We start from the raw sequence: 19,466 nt of genomic DNA on the forward strand, positions 1-19,466 counted from the left end.
CAATAAATCACAAGCAGTTATCAAGTTTAAGAGAAATCATCCTAATTGTAGCCCTTTAGATTTCTCAACATCTTCATAATTGCATGTTGGATTCGGGGGCTTCCACAAATATTATACATCTAAAATCCATGAATCAATTTACATTAGACATTACTCAAACCTATAAGAATGTATGGGCCTTCGATTCTAGGTCCATTTTTGTCCATGGCCTTATTAAAGACCTTAAAGTAGCCTTGGTTGTCAATGAAGATATCTCTATACTCATGGACATTGTTGTTATAGACATACCTGACATATGGGGAATGTTGTTGTCTAGAAAGTGGGGTGCTTCTATGGGTGGACAACTTCAAATGGATTTATCTTATGCCACCATCCCGTAGTCTGATGGAACCCCATTTGTTATTTATAAGGAACTCCCATTTCCAATTCATGTTGAGAATATTGGCCTTCTCCCATTATTTCATAACCCCCCTAAATTCAAGAATTCAGGGGATCTTGCCCTTCTTCCTTCCCACGAAATATTTCTCTTTACAAGGCCTAACCCTAAAGAAAATAAGCCTAAAAAGAAGTAGGTGCAAAAGCCAAAGAAGGAATTCAAAGTTTGGGAAGTCGTGTTGGTTGATAAAAACCCTGTGCTTGTCAAAATTCATGGTAAGGTTGGTGAAGGATACCATTACATAGCTAGACTTGATGGTGAGCTTTGGCCTAACCCTGCCAAGGCCAAGCACATCACCCTTTTCCTAGATACATGACATTGTATGTTATGCATGCTAGAGTATGATGCATTGCATATTGATTTTGTATGGCTACTATCATCATATTATGTTATCATGCTAGAATAGATTAGCATCTTAGAATAGATTTTCTTTCCTATGTGATTTATTATTTAACAAAAACATGAGCAATAAAAGTACACCCAGGACACATGCTTCCAACATTGTTTGGTATGTGCAAGATATAGGTCTGTAGTCCCAGAGGATTGTTGGTGTTCTCGTGACCTCCCCGCTCGAGTATATTGGTCGTGCACTCTCCAATAAGCTCATGTCTCAATTGGAGCCAGATGTTACCCACTAAAAGTGGATGAACCCATAGGAGAATTTTTCTCCTAGTTATCTCTATAACCGTCAGCCGACAACCCTCTGACAGCCACCGATGTAGCCGATATATTGTGCCATTTGATCTTTTCTCCTTGCATCAGTCGCGTGTCCCCTCGCCCACCTATTAGCAGCATATGTTAGAAGGTGGGAAATCCAACCCAAAGGTATGTTTTTCATTATGCAATCGGGTGCATACACTTGTTTCTCTTAGGCATACTGGGCCTGGATTATTGGGTGACTTGTAAGAAGAAAGGCTTTGATTGTGGTTGGGGCATTTAATTAGCATGTGGGAAAAATCCAAACATGAGCTCCACCCCTTATCATGGCCATCACCCCGGTTCCTAGGGCCCCATAGTGCCCCCACATCATTAAGGAATAAATGCATGTCCCAACCCCTAGTGGGCGATGAACTGCCCCACCTTAAAGGGCTAATAATTGTTTTACGTCATTCACAGCATGCTCTCATTTCCTGGAGCCCCGAGCAGTAATATAAAGAAAAATAAAGAAAAGGTAAAATGCAAATAAAGAGGGGTAGAAAGATAAAGGTCGAGGTAACTCATGTATCCATGATTGCTCCCTCCTACATCTATACACCCAATATGTGGTCATCCCTCATTGTTGTTATCCGTGTATCCATGGCATTTGGCCTTGAGACCCCTGTGACCCCATCAGTTTCATCATCATTCATATGCCACCTATCAATTGAGGGATGTAAATAGGACCTGTCTTTCCCCTCAGGGGCTAGGAACACCTAATAGTGTTGTTTATTAACCACGCCTACCTAGGGAGGTAACACTATTACAAGATTAAAGCCACAAATTTGGAAGAAAAGCCCCACATGAAGTTTCATTGTGTCCTTGATTAACAAACTTGGTTCACTTAGATGCAGGAATGAATTATTGTACCTAATGGTGAGGATGCAGCACTAGACATTATATGTGATTGGCAGGTGGTTTCATCATGGGTTGGGCAACTTAATTGGGACCCAAGTCCACCAGAGGATCATATTGACACTCCCAGGTGAGGCAGTAAGAGCCATGGGACTCCCATCATGTGCAAAGCATCATTTCACAGCTTGGGTACCTTCAACACCCTCAACAGTCTGCTCATTGCCCCTCATTACTCATGAGATGATGCACTTGGACCAATGTGCCCCAGTCGGCTTAACATTTACCACGTGGTGTGGTAGCTGATCCAAGGCCAAGAGGAGGTTTTTCTCACCCCTTAAGACATGGGAGGGGTAAGTACCATTGTCAGAGCCCTTAGTATTGGAGCATTACAGGCTATACAATCATTAGTAGACCCGTGAGACTAGTTTTTGTGCCCCAAACACAAATTGGGACCTACATGATGATTTACATGGAGAGTAACGGGCCATCGCCTTATTCGAGATTTATGGGGCCCTTTCACACATTTTGGCACCAAGAGGACTCAACATTGTCTTCCAACGGCCCTACATCACCATGACATCATCATTTTGGCTTGCATTTGGATGGCTAATTCATAATTTTGTAAAGCTACTTGGTCACCTAGTGACCAAGGGATGTATCTTGCCCATTTTTATAATGTTTAGGGTCTAGTAGGCAAAACTTGACCTAGTTAGACACATATAAATAAAAGAGAGATCGTTTCTAATCTCTCATCATCATCACTTGGGAATTTCGGCCTCTTACGCAAATTCGTACTTGTTCTTGGATCGGCTATTCGAGTACCTTGGATGCATTTTGATATTTGGAGCTGATTTTTTATCTTTTGGAGCTATCTCTTGGATTGTGGATGGATATATTGCATGTCATCTTGTAAGTGCCTTTTGTTGAAATTTTGCTCTTGAAATAATGTCTAATGTATGCAATTGTTGCAACTAGTTTAATGCTATATTGTGCCCTAATTTGTGAACATATATTTTGAAAGCTATTTGGTTGGCACTTGCATATGTTACTCATAACACGACATGTGATGAATGTTCCTAGTGGTAAAATATTGTTTTTCTCCATAAAACTCAATAATTCTTGAGTGGGTAATTGTTGAGGTTTGGTACCTAGGGCATCAATTCTTGACCTCCTTAAGGACAATTTTAGCTAATCTAAAGCAGCTAGTACTCCATATGCCCAAAGGACAAGGCATTGGTCCAAGCCTTTGGTGATCAAACTCAAATATTCTCCATAAATTTCCTCTTCTAAATTTTGGTCCCCTAAACTAGGACGGCTAGGCTAGGGCATAGAGCGAATTACATTAGAGAGTGAATTGGTGGATTCCAGGAGCATAGGCATCAAGCTTAGGGTCTTATCTACAAGACCTCAAAGTTTGGCAAGCATCCAATTGGTTTTCATCCATAAAATATCTTGCCCTAGGTGTGCCCTAAGAGGGAAACCCTAGCTTGTATTTCCTTAACTTTGGGACTTCTTTGAGGGTTGTATGAGCTTAGTACTCGGTGAAGTAAATCATAGGAAGCTTAGAACTTGGTGAAATAAACAATAAAAAACCCTTTCTCCTCCTTGATTTGATCTTGGGAGTAACTTTGTCACGATAATTCACGAAACCCTAGATCTTGTGCAAGTCCTTTCTAGGTCTCTTAGAGGGAACGAACCTTTAGAAGTGTCATATTTTCACATAGAGCTTCCCTTGAGAGGTCCTAACTCATCACCTAGCACCATAAACCCTAGAATATCTATCAAAAAGGTTATTATCATCTTATCAGGACTCCTCCCATCGGTGAAAGTCCATAAAGAGCAGGGGGCAGTGGCTGAGGTGACAGTGGGTCATTGTCCTATTGCTATCACTTAGTCTAGCTCTTTGTCCTATAGGCGTTCCCTCCTTAGGTAACATGATCTATGTAATATTCTTTTCAACTATAATAGAAATATATGTGATTGCTGGTGCATATTGACCATACTGATCTGATGTTTTCCAGACCTTATTTCTATTTAGAACTGGACAGGGGCTGCATTGATTCATCATGCTAATCTGTTATTCAGATCTGATTTATTTTCTACTTAATGTTGGGCTGGTGCTCATCTGATTTAGTATTCAGATCTAATTTTTGGACTTCTCATTCTTATATCTATTATTTGTTTGCTATTATAACGATCTAACCTATTGATATGCAGTGTCTACACTTTTAAATCTTTTGTACAGCATTTTGGTTTATGTAGATATGAAGTTTGGTTAGGTAATTTTTCATATTCAATTATAAGGTTCAAGTTGTCTGAGTGCAAAACTGTTGTCATGAGATGAAACTCTAACTGGTCTGGGGAGAAGGATTGAACAATGCTGCATAAATGCAGGCAGTATCCATCCTGATGACTTCTGCCTTGGAGATGGTTGTTAGGGACGTTCAAGTGTTTGGAGATTCAAAGCTCATCATCCCCTAGCTTGAAGGATCAATGAAGTCTCAGAATTTACTTTAACATGGAACTGAACCATCTTTTCACTCCTATACATGCAAACATGTTATGCAGGAAGATAATCAAGATCCAAGATGCAGATCAACTTTCAAAGCAAGCATGCGAATAAATCACGGGATCTTTACAGTTGACCAGAATTATCAATAGGAGGAGGTGCTTCCTCCAAAATAAATTTTTTGAATAGTGTTTATGCAATAACAAAGAAATACTTGTAGTTTTGGACCTGTCGAGGACAGTCTTGGGCTTTTTACTGGTTTATGTAAGAGTTTGGTTGTACATGTGATGTTGAAGAAAAGAATATTTTGATGAATTTGATAAAACTTATATGTGTGGAGCTCCATATATCGATGGCACTTCTTATGCCTTACCTTCCAAGGTTTTCTAAGAGAGATGTCTTTTTTATTTTAAGTAATGGAAAAGGATGCATTTCTTCGCTTTTTTTTCCGAGGAAAAACAAAAAGTAAGAGTCTTCCTTGCAAGAGAACAAACAATTTCATTGTAGTCGCTTGGATTTATATATTCATAAATTGAATTCAGTAATAAAGTTAAGATAATTGAAACTTCACCTCATAAAGACTGATGCATAATGCTTTACATGGCCGTTTTGGGCAATAATTTCATCCATAATAAGGAAAACTTTAAGGCCATCAGCAAAGGATGAAAAAACACTCGGCATATGGATGGTAGTGAATGAGGCACACAATTTGTTGTTTTTGGTATCCGCCGAATAGATAGAATCAACTTGTCTAACCAAATTGTTCAGTACTTCCCTCAACCTGCATACGATTTCTGAGAACTCCATAAATAATGACAATGAATGACCAAATGCCTTTTGCGGCTCTCCTTCCAAAAGAACTTCATGTGAACTAGAATGACCAAACAAGAGCAGTTGTGTATACACATTCTTTGATGCCTGCACATATCAAATATTTATTTCTACAATCAGATTTGACAAATTACAGTAAAGAGTGCTAAAGAAAATTCACAGTAATTTCCAAAATAATAGAACACTTATTTATGTGCATAGTTTATTTCTCTATAATATAAGCTGTAATTCTCAAAACAAAAGAAAATTCAAAGGAAATTCCAAAAATAATAGAACACTTATATATGTACATAGTTTATTTCTGTATAATATCAGCTGTATTTCTCGAAACAAAAACTACCCAACATAAAAAACCAGAGAGAGAACCAAACAAAAAAATCTTCAATCTTAACACGCTGCAGAAACACTGATGTTTGTTGATTTTTACCGATAGCTTGGTGGTATCTTAAGTTTGCTGATGTTCGCCAATTTTTACCAATATTTTCCCAATTTTTATGATATTTTGGTTTTCTGGACCCTTGCCGATTCTATCCTGATGTCAATGCTTGCAAAATTGGTTTGAATATCCCCAGAAGAAAGGATCCCTTAGAAGAGTTGTATATAGGTATAGGCTTGATGTATTTTGTTTCAAGAAACTATCATAAGAATAAAGGAATCTAAGTGCTAAATTCCATTTTACCACACTGGAGTTTCGAGTTGTCAGGGGCAGAAGGGAGATTCGAAGGTCTACTAATAGGATGGAAGAACTCTATAGAAAATAAGAATATACTATTCTCAGCTCAGCTATTCCAATTAAGTTTTATTCAAAAGATTAAAGATGCATTTTCACCTAGTGAACATCTATGAATCTTATTCTCAAAGGATGGAATTTTGGGTTTCATGACAAGGACATTATAATATTATATATAGTGGATATATGAGCTTTGTACTAAAGGAAAGTGACATTTGGGTAGATAAAGTAGATTTGATCCTTTCACTGACTTCCTATCCTCAAACTAGAATGAAAAAGATCATGCAATATTGAACCAGTGGAACTTAATTTAATATGGACAAGTAAGAGGAAAGTTATAAAAGGAATAGAGAAAGGGTTAAATAGATTCTTGATCTCAAAAGGATGATGGAAATGGATTGGCAAATAAGGGTTTGGCAAGATGTAGGAAGATTATGAGATCATAGACACATTCTTTCCGATTGTATTGGGGAAAGAACCCCCCTGCACCTTTCAAATTTAATTCCTCTTGGGCTGTTGATGAGGGATACAAAGAAGTTGATCAATCAAGTCTAGGAACCCTACAGCAAGAACAAAGATGGCTTAGCAATGAAGTAAATGCAAGATAATTTGGTAAGGGTAAAGAATGATTATATGCAATGGGCAAAAGAGAAGTATATAGCTTCCAAGGGATGGAGAGGATAGAAGTTAAGTTAGAGGAGGCTTATTAAAAAGAAGGTTAAACCTCTAGAAGAAGAGAAGAGGTGTTTGTTAAAGTTAGAGGACAGATGGACAGTCAAAATCACACAAGTAATATAATGTCGAAAAATAGGTCAATGAGACTAAAATGATACATTGGCCAAAAAAAGGTATAATGTTGGAGTGTGAAAGCATCTCCTAGATCAAATAAACTGAAGATAAGAAAGAAACTAGCCAATAAAGGACATGGGTAGTGATAATGGAAACTACAAGATACAATATGCAACCTATAAGTATGCTACCAAAGGTCCAACACACATAAAACACTCTGTTAGGCCCCTATACTACTAGTGTAACCCCTTATTGTTATTAGTATAACCCACTTATTATATTGATGTACCCATGTAGTGCCCATATTGTTACTATTGTCCCCCATAGAAGCCCACTATTGTTATTATTGTGCCCTTACATTATTATTGTTATGTCGGCTCTGATTATGTTATGAACCCTTAGACTCCTATATATAGAAAGGAGGTCTTTTCATTTGTATCATCCAAGAATTGTTCATTTATGTAATGTAAAAGAGGTTGCCCCCTCAAAGAGGCTGAATTCTAAGGCGTTGATCTATCTTTTTTATCTTTTTTTGAGCTGGTTTCATAACATTTGGTATCGGAGCTTTGGATTCTAGGGTTTCGCTGCTCCAAACAGGTCATCGTGGCATTTTCGCTATAACTTTTTTTCTGTGACGTTTCAGAAGTCGCAAAAAAAACCCATTTGAGAAGAAATCGCGTTGAACCTTGGGTCCGAATTTCAGAACTTTTCGCGCGATATTTGCGGAGATATGATCTGAGGAAGTTGGTCTTTTTCCAGACTCCTGAATTACATTCAAAACAGGTGACCTGGGGAAAATCGTCATAACTTTCTCTCTGGGGATCGGATTGAAATTTCATAAGAAGGTACAGAAAGAGGACAGACTGTAGTTTCTTGTATGCATTTTTCAGATCCAAAGGTTGAAACAGTGACTCGTGGCATGTCATACAAGTTCGCTCTACTTAACTAGTCTATAATCAGGTCATCTTGGGAGATTGTGCATAAATCTTTCTTGGAGAATCCAATTTGGATCAGACTGGTGGCATTGAAAAGAGGACACAGAGGGCGGCTACAGGTCACAATTTCAGAAATTAAAGATTCGAAAGTACATAGTTACATTTGTTTCAAGGTAGAGCTCCTAAAATCAAGAAAAAGCAAGATGAGGAAGTTTGATGGCAAGGATCCGGTAAATTGGATACTTCAGATGGAGCAATATTTTGATATACATGGTGTACAACTGTTACAAAAGGTATGTATTGCATCTTCATATTTAGAACCAGATCAATTTTTATGGTACAAAGGGCTTTGTTCGCGTAAACAACTTGTTACGTGGTCAATTTTCACGGAGGAAATGATAGCACATTATGAAGATACAAAGAGCAACACCTTCTTTAAAGCAACACCACAACAATTGGAAAGAGTAAAAGGGCTTTGTGACATAGTGGAAAGCAAAATTATGGAAACCAGGAAGTGTACCCCTCACAACTATAAAGATGGAAGTGTTGTTTCTCCTAGCCTTCCACAACCTACAAGGGTTACACCACAACAATTGGAAGAAAAAAGAGAAAAAGGGCTTTGTTACAATTGTGATAGCAAATGCACTAAAGGTCATAAGTGTGCTGAGAAGAAATTATTTTACATAGAATATGAAGAGGAGGAAGAAAAGGATCAAGAAACAACAAAAGAAGAAGATATACGCCAAGACCCCACCCCAGAGAAAGAAGAAATGAATCAGACCATATCTTGTAAAGCATTGGCAAGAATTACCACTCCTCAAACTCTCAAGATAGAAGGACATATCAAGAAGAAAAAGGTGCAAGAAGTGAAAGATCACATCGAGAAAGAAGAAATGAATCCAACCATATCTTGTAATTCATTGTTCGAAATTAGCACTCCTCAAACTATCAAGATAGAAGGACATATAAAGAAGAAAAATGTTCAAGAAGTGAAAGATCACATCGAACATCAAGAATTAAATCCGACCATATCTTGTAAAGGATTGGAAGAAATTACCACTCCTCAAACTCTAGAGATAGAAGGACATATCAAGAAGAAAAAGGTTCAAGCAGTGAAAGATCACATCGAGCATCAACAAGTTCTCCAACTTTTAAAGGATAATGCCACTTCAGTGCAAAATCAAACGAAACAACAGGCACTTAAAAAATGGCGACCTTACCGAATGGGAAGACTCTTCAAGGATGAGGATGTGGAAGCATTGTTTTGTGCTATTTATATTATCCAACTAGATTGGATAAACGAAACAAGGGATGAATGGAAGAAGGACGAAGAAGTATGGCCACTTATTCAAAAGTTGCAAAAGATCCCAATTCAAACAATATTGCCAGAAATTAAAGAGGAAGGAAAAATCATATTGGAACCTGGAGCATTCACAGAAACAAAAACCCGACAGTTACGAAATCGATCAAGTTCAGAGTATCTCATCAAGTGGAAGAACTTACCCGCTGAATATTCCACATGGGAGGACAAGAATTTTATACAGAAGCATCAAGAACTACTCAAGCGTTGAGGACAACGCTTTTTCAAGGAGAGGGGCATGTTAAGCCCCTATACTGCTAGTGTAACCCCTTATTGTTATTAGCATAACCCACTTATTATATTGATGTACCCATGTAGTGCCCATATTGTTACTATTGTGCCCCATAGAAGCCCACTATTGTTATTATTGTGCCCTTACATTATTATTGTTATGTCGGCTCTGATTATGTTATGAACCCTTAGACTCCTATATATAGAAAGGAGGTCTTTTCATTTGTATCATCCAAGAATTGTTCATTTATGTAATGTAAAGGAGGTTTCCCCCTCGAAGAGGCTGAATTCTAAGGCGTTGATCTATCTTTTCTATCTTTCCTTGAGCTGGTTTCATAACACACTCCCTCTAGTGATCCAAATCTGAAGGGAAATTTGTTAAAGCTACTAGTGTCAGTGGCCAATGTTAAGGACAAAGATCAAGGATGAGTTTCCTTGCCAAATGTTAAAATCTGAAAGTTCTATGCAGAAATTTAAAGATTCTTTACAGAAACTTGAAAATTCTATGCAGAAAACTAAATGTAATTTGCAGGAAATTGAATGGAACTAAATGTACTTTCCAAAAAACTGAATGGAACTTAATGTACTTTGAAGAAAATTGAATGCACTTTGCGAGAAAACTGAATGTACTTTGAAAAACATTGAATTTACTTTGTAGAAAACTGAATTATCTATGTTGTTGCTGTGAAAACTCTGTTACTGCAGCAACTGATTTATTTTACCAACTTATTTTTTCCACTAAGTTATTTACGAAATCCCTTCAATAAATATTAAAATAAATTCTACTGCAGATATCACACCACACCATTATACAGAAACAAATACATGCACAAGAATCAAACACATCAACACAGTTATTTTTGGACAATTGTCCCCGGAAAAACCCAATCCGGGAAAACCGGTGCAGCAGAGGAGGATTTTATTATTTAGCTTTTCTTGAGTACAACTAGGATGCCAAACTGGCTCACCTAACAGAGATAACCACACGGCAGTAATACCATAAATCCTCTAGCGCTTCCCCAAAGCTCAGCGTCAGTCTAGCTGGCCTCTACGCAGCGCCCAGACCCTCTGCGTCAGCTTTCTGCCTCTCTGCGTCAGCGCTTGACCTCTTTGCGTCACCCACGCAGACCCTCGAGTCACTGAGCAATCCAACTACCTCTGCGTCTCCTTGATTTGCTCTGCGTCTACCTCTCTGATCTCTACGCTAGTCTTCCAGTACTATCCCTACCATTCTGTTATGTACTTGCTGCCTCTCACTGCAATCCAGACCTCTAGTTCGATTTCTCAGCAAACCCCGCTCCAAAAAATCAAACTGACTGGTCTCCCTCTGGTGTATCTCCAACTGACCCTCAAGCCCCCTCTTATACTTTTCCTGTTGATGAATCAACGATCGAAATTAAGTCTCTAATCAACGGCTAAGATTAAAATAGACTTGTTCCTTATCTTTTAGAAACTTCTCATCCTTATCTTTATTAATACCCATTAATATTTTTATTTTTCCCAAGTTTAGACTTAGGAACTCATTAAAAATATTAGTTATTTTAATAGCTCCTCATCCGGATGGAATTTTCCAAAACGATTTCTGGGTCTTGGAGATCTCATGTGCTTTATCCTCTCCACCAATTTTCATGGCTAGAGCACATCCGATGCTACCCCAAATCAACAGTTGCAATTACTTAGAATGCAGATTTCTTCTTCAAAACTTTTCAGATCAACAATTGTAGATAGAACACAAACTTAAGGATCATACGAAAACAATCAGCACAAATATAAGACACAGAGAGTTAGGTCCAATGATCAAGACAAAACCCACAAGGAGAAAACCCAAATGATTCTTCTTCTATTAGATTTCTTCAATTGTTCTGCATAGCATAGAGATAGAGAGAGAGAATGAGAATGAATAAAGTCATCAATGCCTAATCAACTTGCAGCTGAAGTGTTCTTGCTCTTTGCTTGAAGATCTCCTTCTCTTGACCAGATCGTGTCCTTCACACTTTCTCTAGCTCTTCCCTTGCTCTCACACTCAACACTAGCTCTCCTTTACAATGAACATGTTTCTCTCAGCTCTCACTTGCTCTTGCTTAAATAGATGAAAAAGGAGAGGAGTTAAAAAATAAATTCATGCCTTGAGCCAATGATAGGAGAATCAAATTCCATGAGGAGAAGTGTAGCTCATCCCAAGAATAGAAAGAGAAGTACACTTGTCTTAAGGAGTTACAATTCGAATTAGGAAGAGAGGGAGTTACACTTAAACATGAGAGAAGAGTTACAAATTGAATTGAATAAGGTAGTTACAAGTGCATTTAATGAGGAGTTACACTTTTGCCATACATTGAATTAAAGAGGAAGAGTTACATTCTCTTTAAGTGTGGAGTTACTATTTTATTCCAAGAGAGAGGTTTGATTTTCCAAGTAACAGATTCTCAGTTTAATTTACTTATTCCATGAGAGAATTTGTTTTTATTAATCTATTAACAGTGAATGACTTTAGATTATTTTATAAATAATAGTATCATAATAATAATAATACTAGTAAGGATAAAAATATTGATTCTTGACTTGTATAATCATGATTGATTTGATTTTAAAGTGCAGTCCATATGTCCAGATATTCTTTGATCATTTAGACATGACTTTCTATTTTTGGAATGTCACTTCCGAATTGAGATGTGACTTAATATTTTTGGAAAGTCATATTCGAATTGTTCGAAATGAAATTTTCTTATAGGCGGTTCAAACAGAACTAAAAGATGTGATTTCTTCTAAGAGAAATTCATCCCTGAGCTGTCAAATTTTAACACTCCCTCTCAACTAGGGAGGAATTTCTTTTTGCATCAAAGATCTTTGCTTCCTCTTATCTCTTTCATTCATCTCAGTTCAACTCTACTCTGTAACATTTGTAACAATGAAGTCACAATCTAAAAAAGAATCATCCACTTGACACAAATTTGGAAAGGAAAGGATCATCACATGTCACATAGATAAGGATTACACTCAACCAATTTTTATCTCAAAACAATTAGGTGATAGAACACAAACATCACATAAACAAGACTCAAACAAGTCACACAGACAAGAATCAAACACAACCAAGTGTCAAGTGGTGGAACACCTGCATCCTAGACAAGTCACACAGACAAGTCTCACTACACCTATTGGCCAGATAGGTGGCTCTTCCCATGTCCCAGACTGTGGGTCGGATGCATACTGAGGCCTACTCTTGTGGCACACACTACACAAGAGGTCCCTCATCCTCAAGAGCTTTTCAACATCATTCCCTAATCTTGTGAGCTCTGACAGGGGGGGAAAGGCAGCTCAATGTTCTCAATCAACTGTGACCACTTCCCAGAAGGGTCACATCCATAAGTCCAAGTTGCTCTCTAAAAACCAAGAACTTTCCTTTTGGTAAAGGCTTGGTAAGAATGTCAGCTATCTGATCATCAGTGGAGATGTGATGGAGCCTCATTGCTCCTCTCTGCACCATATCCCAGATATAGTGATACTTGATCTCAATATGCTTGGACTTGTCATGAAACACAGGATTTTCTGCAAGACGAATCCCACTCTTATTGTCACAATATATAACTGTTGTGTCTGGAACTTGCTCAAATAGTTCCCCAAAAAGCTTTCTCAGCCAAACTGCCTCACAGCTAGCCATGCTAGCAGTAATGTACTCATCTTTAGCTATACTCAGTGCAATAGTGTAATGTTCCTTCCTAAATTTTCCTAATGTTTGGAAATTAATTTTTTTACAATTTTGATTAATACTAGCTCAAGGCAAATTTTGGTGGAAAACATAGGAGAAATACTTTATTTGTATGCTAGTGGAATATGGGGCCCACATGAAGTACGCACTTGGGGAAGAAGGAATTCGAATTCCTTGAGGCAAATCGAATTGGTGGAGGGACCCACAAGGAATGCATGGCCAGCAATTATAAAAGGAAGGAATGGGGAGTGTTGACCACTACTGGTCAACTACCCATGCAGTACACCCTCTTTTCTTGGCAGAAACGGGTAGCACCTGAACGATGTGTCCGTGCCAGCCTGCAGTGATCAGCAGCTTGATCATTTTAATTGTAAACCCAGTCTGCATGTATGAAATGTAAATAATCTTAGCAGATATGAGTCGTTTATGTAAAATTGCCTAGGTGGACCTAACTTTCTAATGATAATCTACGTCCCGGAAGGTTTTTCGTCTCACCGATCTATGATCGGCAGAGTTTTCCTTCAGCCTGACCCCAAAGCCGAGATGCATTTTGTTATTAGAACTTTAGGAGAATCCTAGTGTGTTAATCTGCTAGATTATAGTTGTGTCGCAGAAACTGGGTGATTTATGAGGGTCTATAATAAAGGGGTTTTCCCCCTTAAGATGTAAATTGTAAAAGTCATGATGTAATGTGTCTTGAGGGTTGGAAAATGTTTTAAATCCCCTCATGAGTCCTAGGTCCTAGGTCCTAGGTGATGTTTCCAAAGGCTTAGTTCGATGATCCATTTAATAAAATAATAAAAAATTAATTAATTAATTAAAAAATTAAAAAAATGAAATAAAAAAATAATATAAAAAATTATAAAATAAAGCAAAAACCCTAAATAATAAAATAATAATATTTTGAGTGAATGCATGCGAAATATTATTTTTAATAATAAGTTAGCAATTTCGACAGATGAGATTAAGAGATGTCTTGATCCTCATCGACGGTCGAGATCATTTCGACATGGATCACTCGAACTAGCCGTTGGGATCATTTCCTTTAAATAGGGTCTTAGGGGGTCATTTCAGATCATAAGATCTGTGAGTCTTGACTGAAGAAACTCTCTTGTAATCTGTTTCTGGTTAATAAAAGAAGACTTTGGGGTCCAAATCTAGCTGGTGTTACTCTTTGGAAGTGCTATGAGCTGTTTTATTTTCTGCATATTTTATTTTTCAGCCATTAATAATAGCTTATTGTAGAGTATTGTGAGCACAGGTATCTTGTTCACTTGTTAGGCTTTGAGTGGTGTTAGGGTTTCTGAAGTAATGGCAGGTATCTCCATTACTTTTTGAGATCTAACAGCATTTTTGCCCTCTTTACTGATGGTTGAAGTGAGCTGTGCAGGAAACCCTTATCGAAGAAGATTAGCGGGTGTTTGGGAAGTTCTCGGCTGAACCAGCCAACTCCCGCAAGCATTTTTTGCTGAGCCCAGTTGGATTTGATCTTGGGTCTATCATTCAGTTTATTTTTCCTAATTTGCATGAGAAATTTTCTGAAGTTCTTCACAGTAAAATCTGAAATTTTCGATAATATTTCTGCTGTTATTGCTAAATCTGGCATTTCAGGGGCCACAATTTGTAAATTAACTAGCTGATCTAGGGTTTCAAATTTTTTGCTTTATGCAGTTTTCATTAGGGTTTTGTTTCCTTGAAATTGCAGGTACAGGGTTTTTCTCCAGGGGTTTCTGAGCGAGAAAGACAGAGAGTTTTGTGATCAGGTTACCAGATTTCAATCATTATTACGCTCCACTGTTGTCATCTTCCTCAGCTTTTTTTTTCAACCGCCTATGCACCCACTGTTACTGGGACTATTTAGCTCTGCAATATTGATGATTTGCTGCTCATCCTCAGCGTCAGTCCTTGAGCTGTTGACGGCTCTCCTCATTCTTGACAACGACTTGGTGCAGCTTTTCCTCTTACCCACTAGACGTTGTTGACATTCTTTTTTTATTTCTTATGCTGCAAAACCTGTGCACAATGGCTGGAAATCGTTAACTCATACATGGTTTCTATGAGAAGTTCTCATCCGCCACCAAGCTGAAGCCACGTTGAATAAATTTATGTTGATGCGTTTTTATGAGTATATTTTTTGCAGCGTGAACCTGTATGCTTTCATCGCATCCCCAGAAGCCTGCGTGTGGCTGCCACTGAGGTTACTCACGTCTTGGTTTCCATTTTGCTGAGGGCGTGACTGCGTATGATCGGCAGAGAAGCATAGGTTGATCGTTTTTCTCCATTGATCACCAGGCATTTCAACTTGAATAGCAGCACTGGCCTCAAAGCTGCCCACGCGTCTTTCTTCAAATCGTTGCCGTCTGGCCTGCGGATTTAGCAAGTGAAGCTTCACGTGAAACATTTTTTTTGATTCAGCGAATGCCAGGTAAGAAGATCTGATCTCGATTGAAGTCATCCCATTCGGCATACTTCCGGTAATTTCAAACTGTGGTTCCGTTTTCCTTGCTCAGGCTTTCATCGCAGATAAATTTTCGACATTTCGTTACCCTTTACAAAAAATTTCAAAGGAAATTCGACGTGTTTTAAAATTAACGTTTGAGAAATCTTTTAATTAATTTTTGGTTTTAGAATAGTTTTAGGGTTTAGTCATAGTTAAATTTTATCATTTTTTTTAGATTTTAGTTTCATTTTAAATAGTTTCCTTTTTTTTAAAAGATTTTTATTAAATATAAAATCAAAGAAATAATAAAAGTTTTTTATATTTTGATAGTTTATTTTTTTAGGCTTTAGCTTTAGTTAAGAAATTTAAATTTTTTTATTTTAGCTTTAGTTTGTTTTTAAAAAAAAAAAAGATTTAGGTTTTAGTTGTTGTTTTATTGTTAGGTTTTGTTAGATTAGGTTTTAGATCAATTCATTTTAATTTAGATTTTTTCAATTTTCTTTTGGGCTTTGTTTAATGTTTAAAAAATTAAAATTCATAAAAAGCACTGTTTAGGGTCTTGCTTTTAGATTTAAATTCTAAATTTTGTTTTAGTTTAGATTCTTTTTTAGTTTTAAAATTTTATTTTGTTAGGCAAAAAGGCACCAAAAAAAATATATATATATATATATATTTGAAAAAGCATATAAAAAACATTGTGGAAATTTTTGCCAGATTCAGTTGTTTTCCTCAGGGAATTATCATGTTATATCTTTTATGCTGAGATTTAAATTTTCAAGTCTGGATACGAATATGATATCTGGTTAATGATTTATGATTCTCGTGGTGGTTTAAAGCATTCATCTCTTCAAAATTCTCAGTTGCTGGATATCGTTTTGGTCATTCTAAGAGCATTGTGAGTTTAACTGATATCTTGCGATGACAAATGATTGTTGTTCACGGTTTATGTTTCTATATCATCTAACAAGTAATCGTTTTAACAACAATCTCTTAAGGCACTGGTCTGCTAAATTAATCAAATCCTTTTAGTGCTTTTCATATCGTGTCTCCCAACCAACTGGTCGACAGTTGGTCTTCGTCATATCATAGGGTCTACCCCCCTTAGCCGCGGGAGACAGGCTTAAACGGAGAGATCGGGGATCAGAGTGACAGCCCCCGGTCTGAGCGTTGTCGTGTCAATCTGCGCGACAACATTTTTTGGCGCCGTTGCCGGGGACACTTTGTTCTCGGTGTTTCAACGACAATCATCCTTCTCATTTCTTATCTTTTCATCTGGCCCGGCAACGCCAACATTTTTTGGCGTCGTTGCCGGGGACAAAGTTTTTCTGTTCCTGGAGTTTCATCGACATTCATTTTCTCATCTTTCTCATCTCTCATTTTGAGCTGGCAGATTCAACCTTTGGGGTTATCATTTGGATCTTTTATTGCCTTATTTTTCGCCATATCAGTAGCATCTCTTCGGTTTGTTTCTTGTTTGGGTGGCGACTCCATTTTCTCATTTTTCCCAGACAAGAAGCTTTCCTCATATCTGCTTGTGGTTACTTTTTGGATCCTAGAATCAGATTCATTGTTCAAGTGGCGACTCCACTTCTTTCATCTCTTGATTTTCTTGAGCAGAGATCTATTTCTATCATCCATCTGATCCCTTATTATTCATCATGGATTATTCATTTAAACCATGTCGTTTTACTGACCGTCGCCATGATTTTCCGGAGGAGGCCATTTCTAAATTACCTATTTTCTCGGGTGGTGATTCAATCGCTGTTAGAAGGCATCTAGGCTTGTTTACTCGCATAATGATCATATATTGTAGACCCCCTCAGTTTAATCATGAAGATATCAAGATGCGTCTTTTTGTCTTTTCTTTAGAGGGTGATGCTTTGAATTGGTTTAACAATTTTCCTAAGGATTCTTTCACTTCTTTACAAGACATTGTCAATGCTTTTAAAGATAGATATGGTTATCCAAACAGCTTGCCTTCTGCCTCTAAAATTGTGCAAAAGAAAGAAAGTAATCCTATTAAAGGTCCAGCTGTTGAAGAAAGATTTCAAGATCAGAATGTGTCATCCACCAGTACTATTGCAGATCAAGTCCATGATAGTGGAAAATCAGGGACAAATGACAATGAAAAGGAAGAGCAAAAGCAAATTATACAAGAACTAATGCTGCTGGTGAAAAATATGGAGAGCAATCAAAATAATTATGTCAATGATGTGAAAACTTTATGCACACACCTTGAAAAACGTAATAGGGAGATAGAGATTATGCAAAATCAGCATGCTAAAGAAATTGAGGCCATGAAGACTAATCATGAAACAGAATTTAGATTCATGCAAAGCAAAATGTCAAACTTAGAGGAAAATATGGCGACCATGAAAGCGGATCGTGATAGGGAAATTAATTTTATGCAAAATAAGTTATTAATTATGGATGAAGAAATGACTATCATGACGTTTGATCATAATAATCAGTTGGCCACCATGCAAGCAAATCACAAAGAAGAAATAAACTCCATGCAGCATTGCTTGATGGACATAAAAGAAAAGAACGATAAAGTAATAAAAGATATGGAAGAACACCAGGCCAGGCAAATCAGTGATATAAAGGTTGAACACTCTAGTCAGATGGATGCCATTAAAATACGGGTTCAAAAGTTTCAACAATGGTCAGAGGATAAGAGAAACCAGGGGACATCAACAGATCAGGAGCCTTCTCATTTGTTGCAATGAGTTCCATCTTATTATGAAGAGGTCATTGATTCGATTGAAAGATGGCTAATTGAAGGTGATCCAGATAGACTTAAAAATGATAAGGATCAGAGGCAGGATAAAGAAAGACATGTCACGCATATCTCACATACTTCATCTGATAGCTTTGAAACAGAAAGTTACATGTCATCAGTGATACAGCCTGCCATAAAAAAAAAAGCGCAAGAGAAAGAGAATGAGAAGAAGATTTGACGCATCAGACGGCCGCGAGCAGCTTGATTTTCGGATAGGAAAAAGTCCTACCATATGCAGAATTGGACATGGCACATCCGACAAGCAGCCGACAGATTTGCCTGAAAGCAGGGAAATGCTCAGTATACACTATATTGAACACATCTGATGCCATGGGGCATCTTTGTATTGTATTTCTAACCCTACTTGTCATTTCAGTATTTTCATTTCGGTTTTAGGATTAGATTTGCTTTTCTAGATTAGTTAATAAATGAAGAGCTTATATCTCTCCTGTGCTTAATGTTATATGATGATTTTTGGACGGACGCTACTTATATTTTGTTGTGTGTTGTATGGATGCAGATTCTGGATTCTCACATTCCTACAAAGCAGCAATGTGTCCCCAAGTAGAGCCAGATGTTGACCACTACTAGTCAACTACCCATGCAGTACACCCTCTTTTCTTGGCAGAAAGGGGTAGCACCTGAACGATGTGTCTGTGCCAGCCTGCAGTCATCAGCAGCTTGATCATTTTAATTGTAAACCTAGTCTGCATGTATGAAATGTAAATAATCTTAGCAGATATGAGTCGTTTATGTAAAATTGCCTAGGTGGACCTAACTTTCTAATGATAATCTACGTCCCAGAAGGTTTTTCGTCTCACCGATCTATGATCGGCAGAGTTTTCCTTCAACCTGACCCCAAAGCCGGGATGCATTTTGTTATTAGAACTTTAGGAGAATCCTAGTGTGTTAATCTGCTAGATTATAGTTGTGTCGCAGAAACTGGGTGATTTATGAGGGTCTATGATAAAGGGGTTTTCCCCCTTAAGATGTAAATTGTAAAAGTCATGATGTAATGTGTCTTGAGGGTTGGAAAATGTTTTAAATCCCCTCATGAGTCCTAAGTCCTAGGTCCTAGATGATGTTTCCAAAGGCTTAGTTCGATGATCCATTTAATAAAATAAATAAAATAATAAAATAATAAAAAATTAATTAATTAATTAAAA

The 19,466-nt window shown here is 37.4% G+C and overlaps 1 protein-coding gene across 3 annotated transcripts in view; it reads right to left on the reverse strand.

Moving 5' to 3' along the window:
- Nucleotides 1-19,466, reverse strand: part of LOC149218477 (uncharacterized) — a 500,716-nt gene that overhangs the window by 456,454 nt on the left and 24,796 nt on the right. For all 3 annotated transcript variants that reach the window (XM_089384075.1, XM_089384076.1, XM_089384074.1), the window contains exon 2: nt 5,068-5,414. In XM_089384075.1, the coding sequence (XP_089240201.1) occupies nt 5,068-5,414 (347 nt within the window). The remainder of the gene's footprint in view (nt 1-5,067; nt 5,415-19,466) is intronic.

This window comes from Pinus tabuliformis, chromosome Q, assembly GCF_031772625.1.
Source record: "Pinus tabuliformis cultivar Carrire ecotype Pingquan chromosome Q, CPIR1, whole genome shotgun sequence".
Lineage (NCBI taxonomy): Eukaryota > Viridiplantae > Streptophyta > Pinopsida > Pinales > Pinaceae > Pinus > Pinus tabuliformis.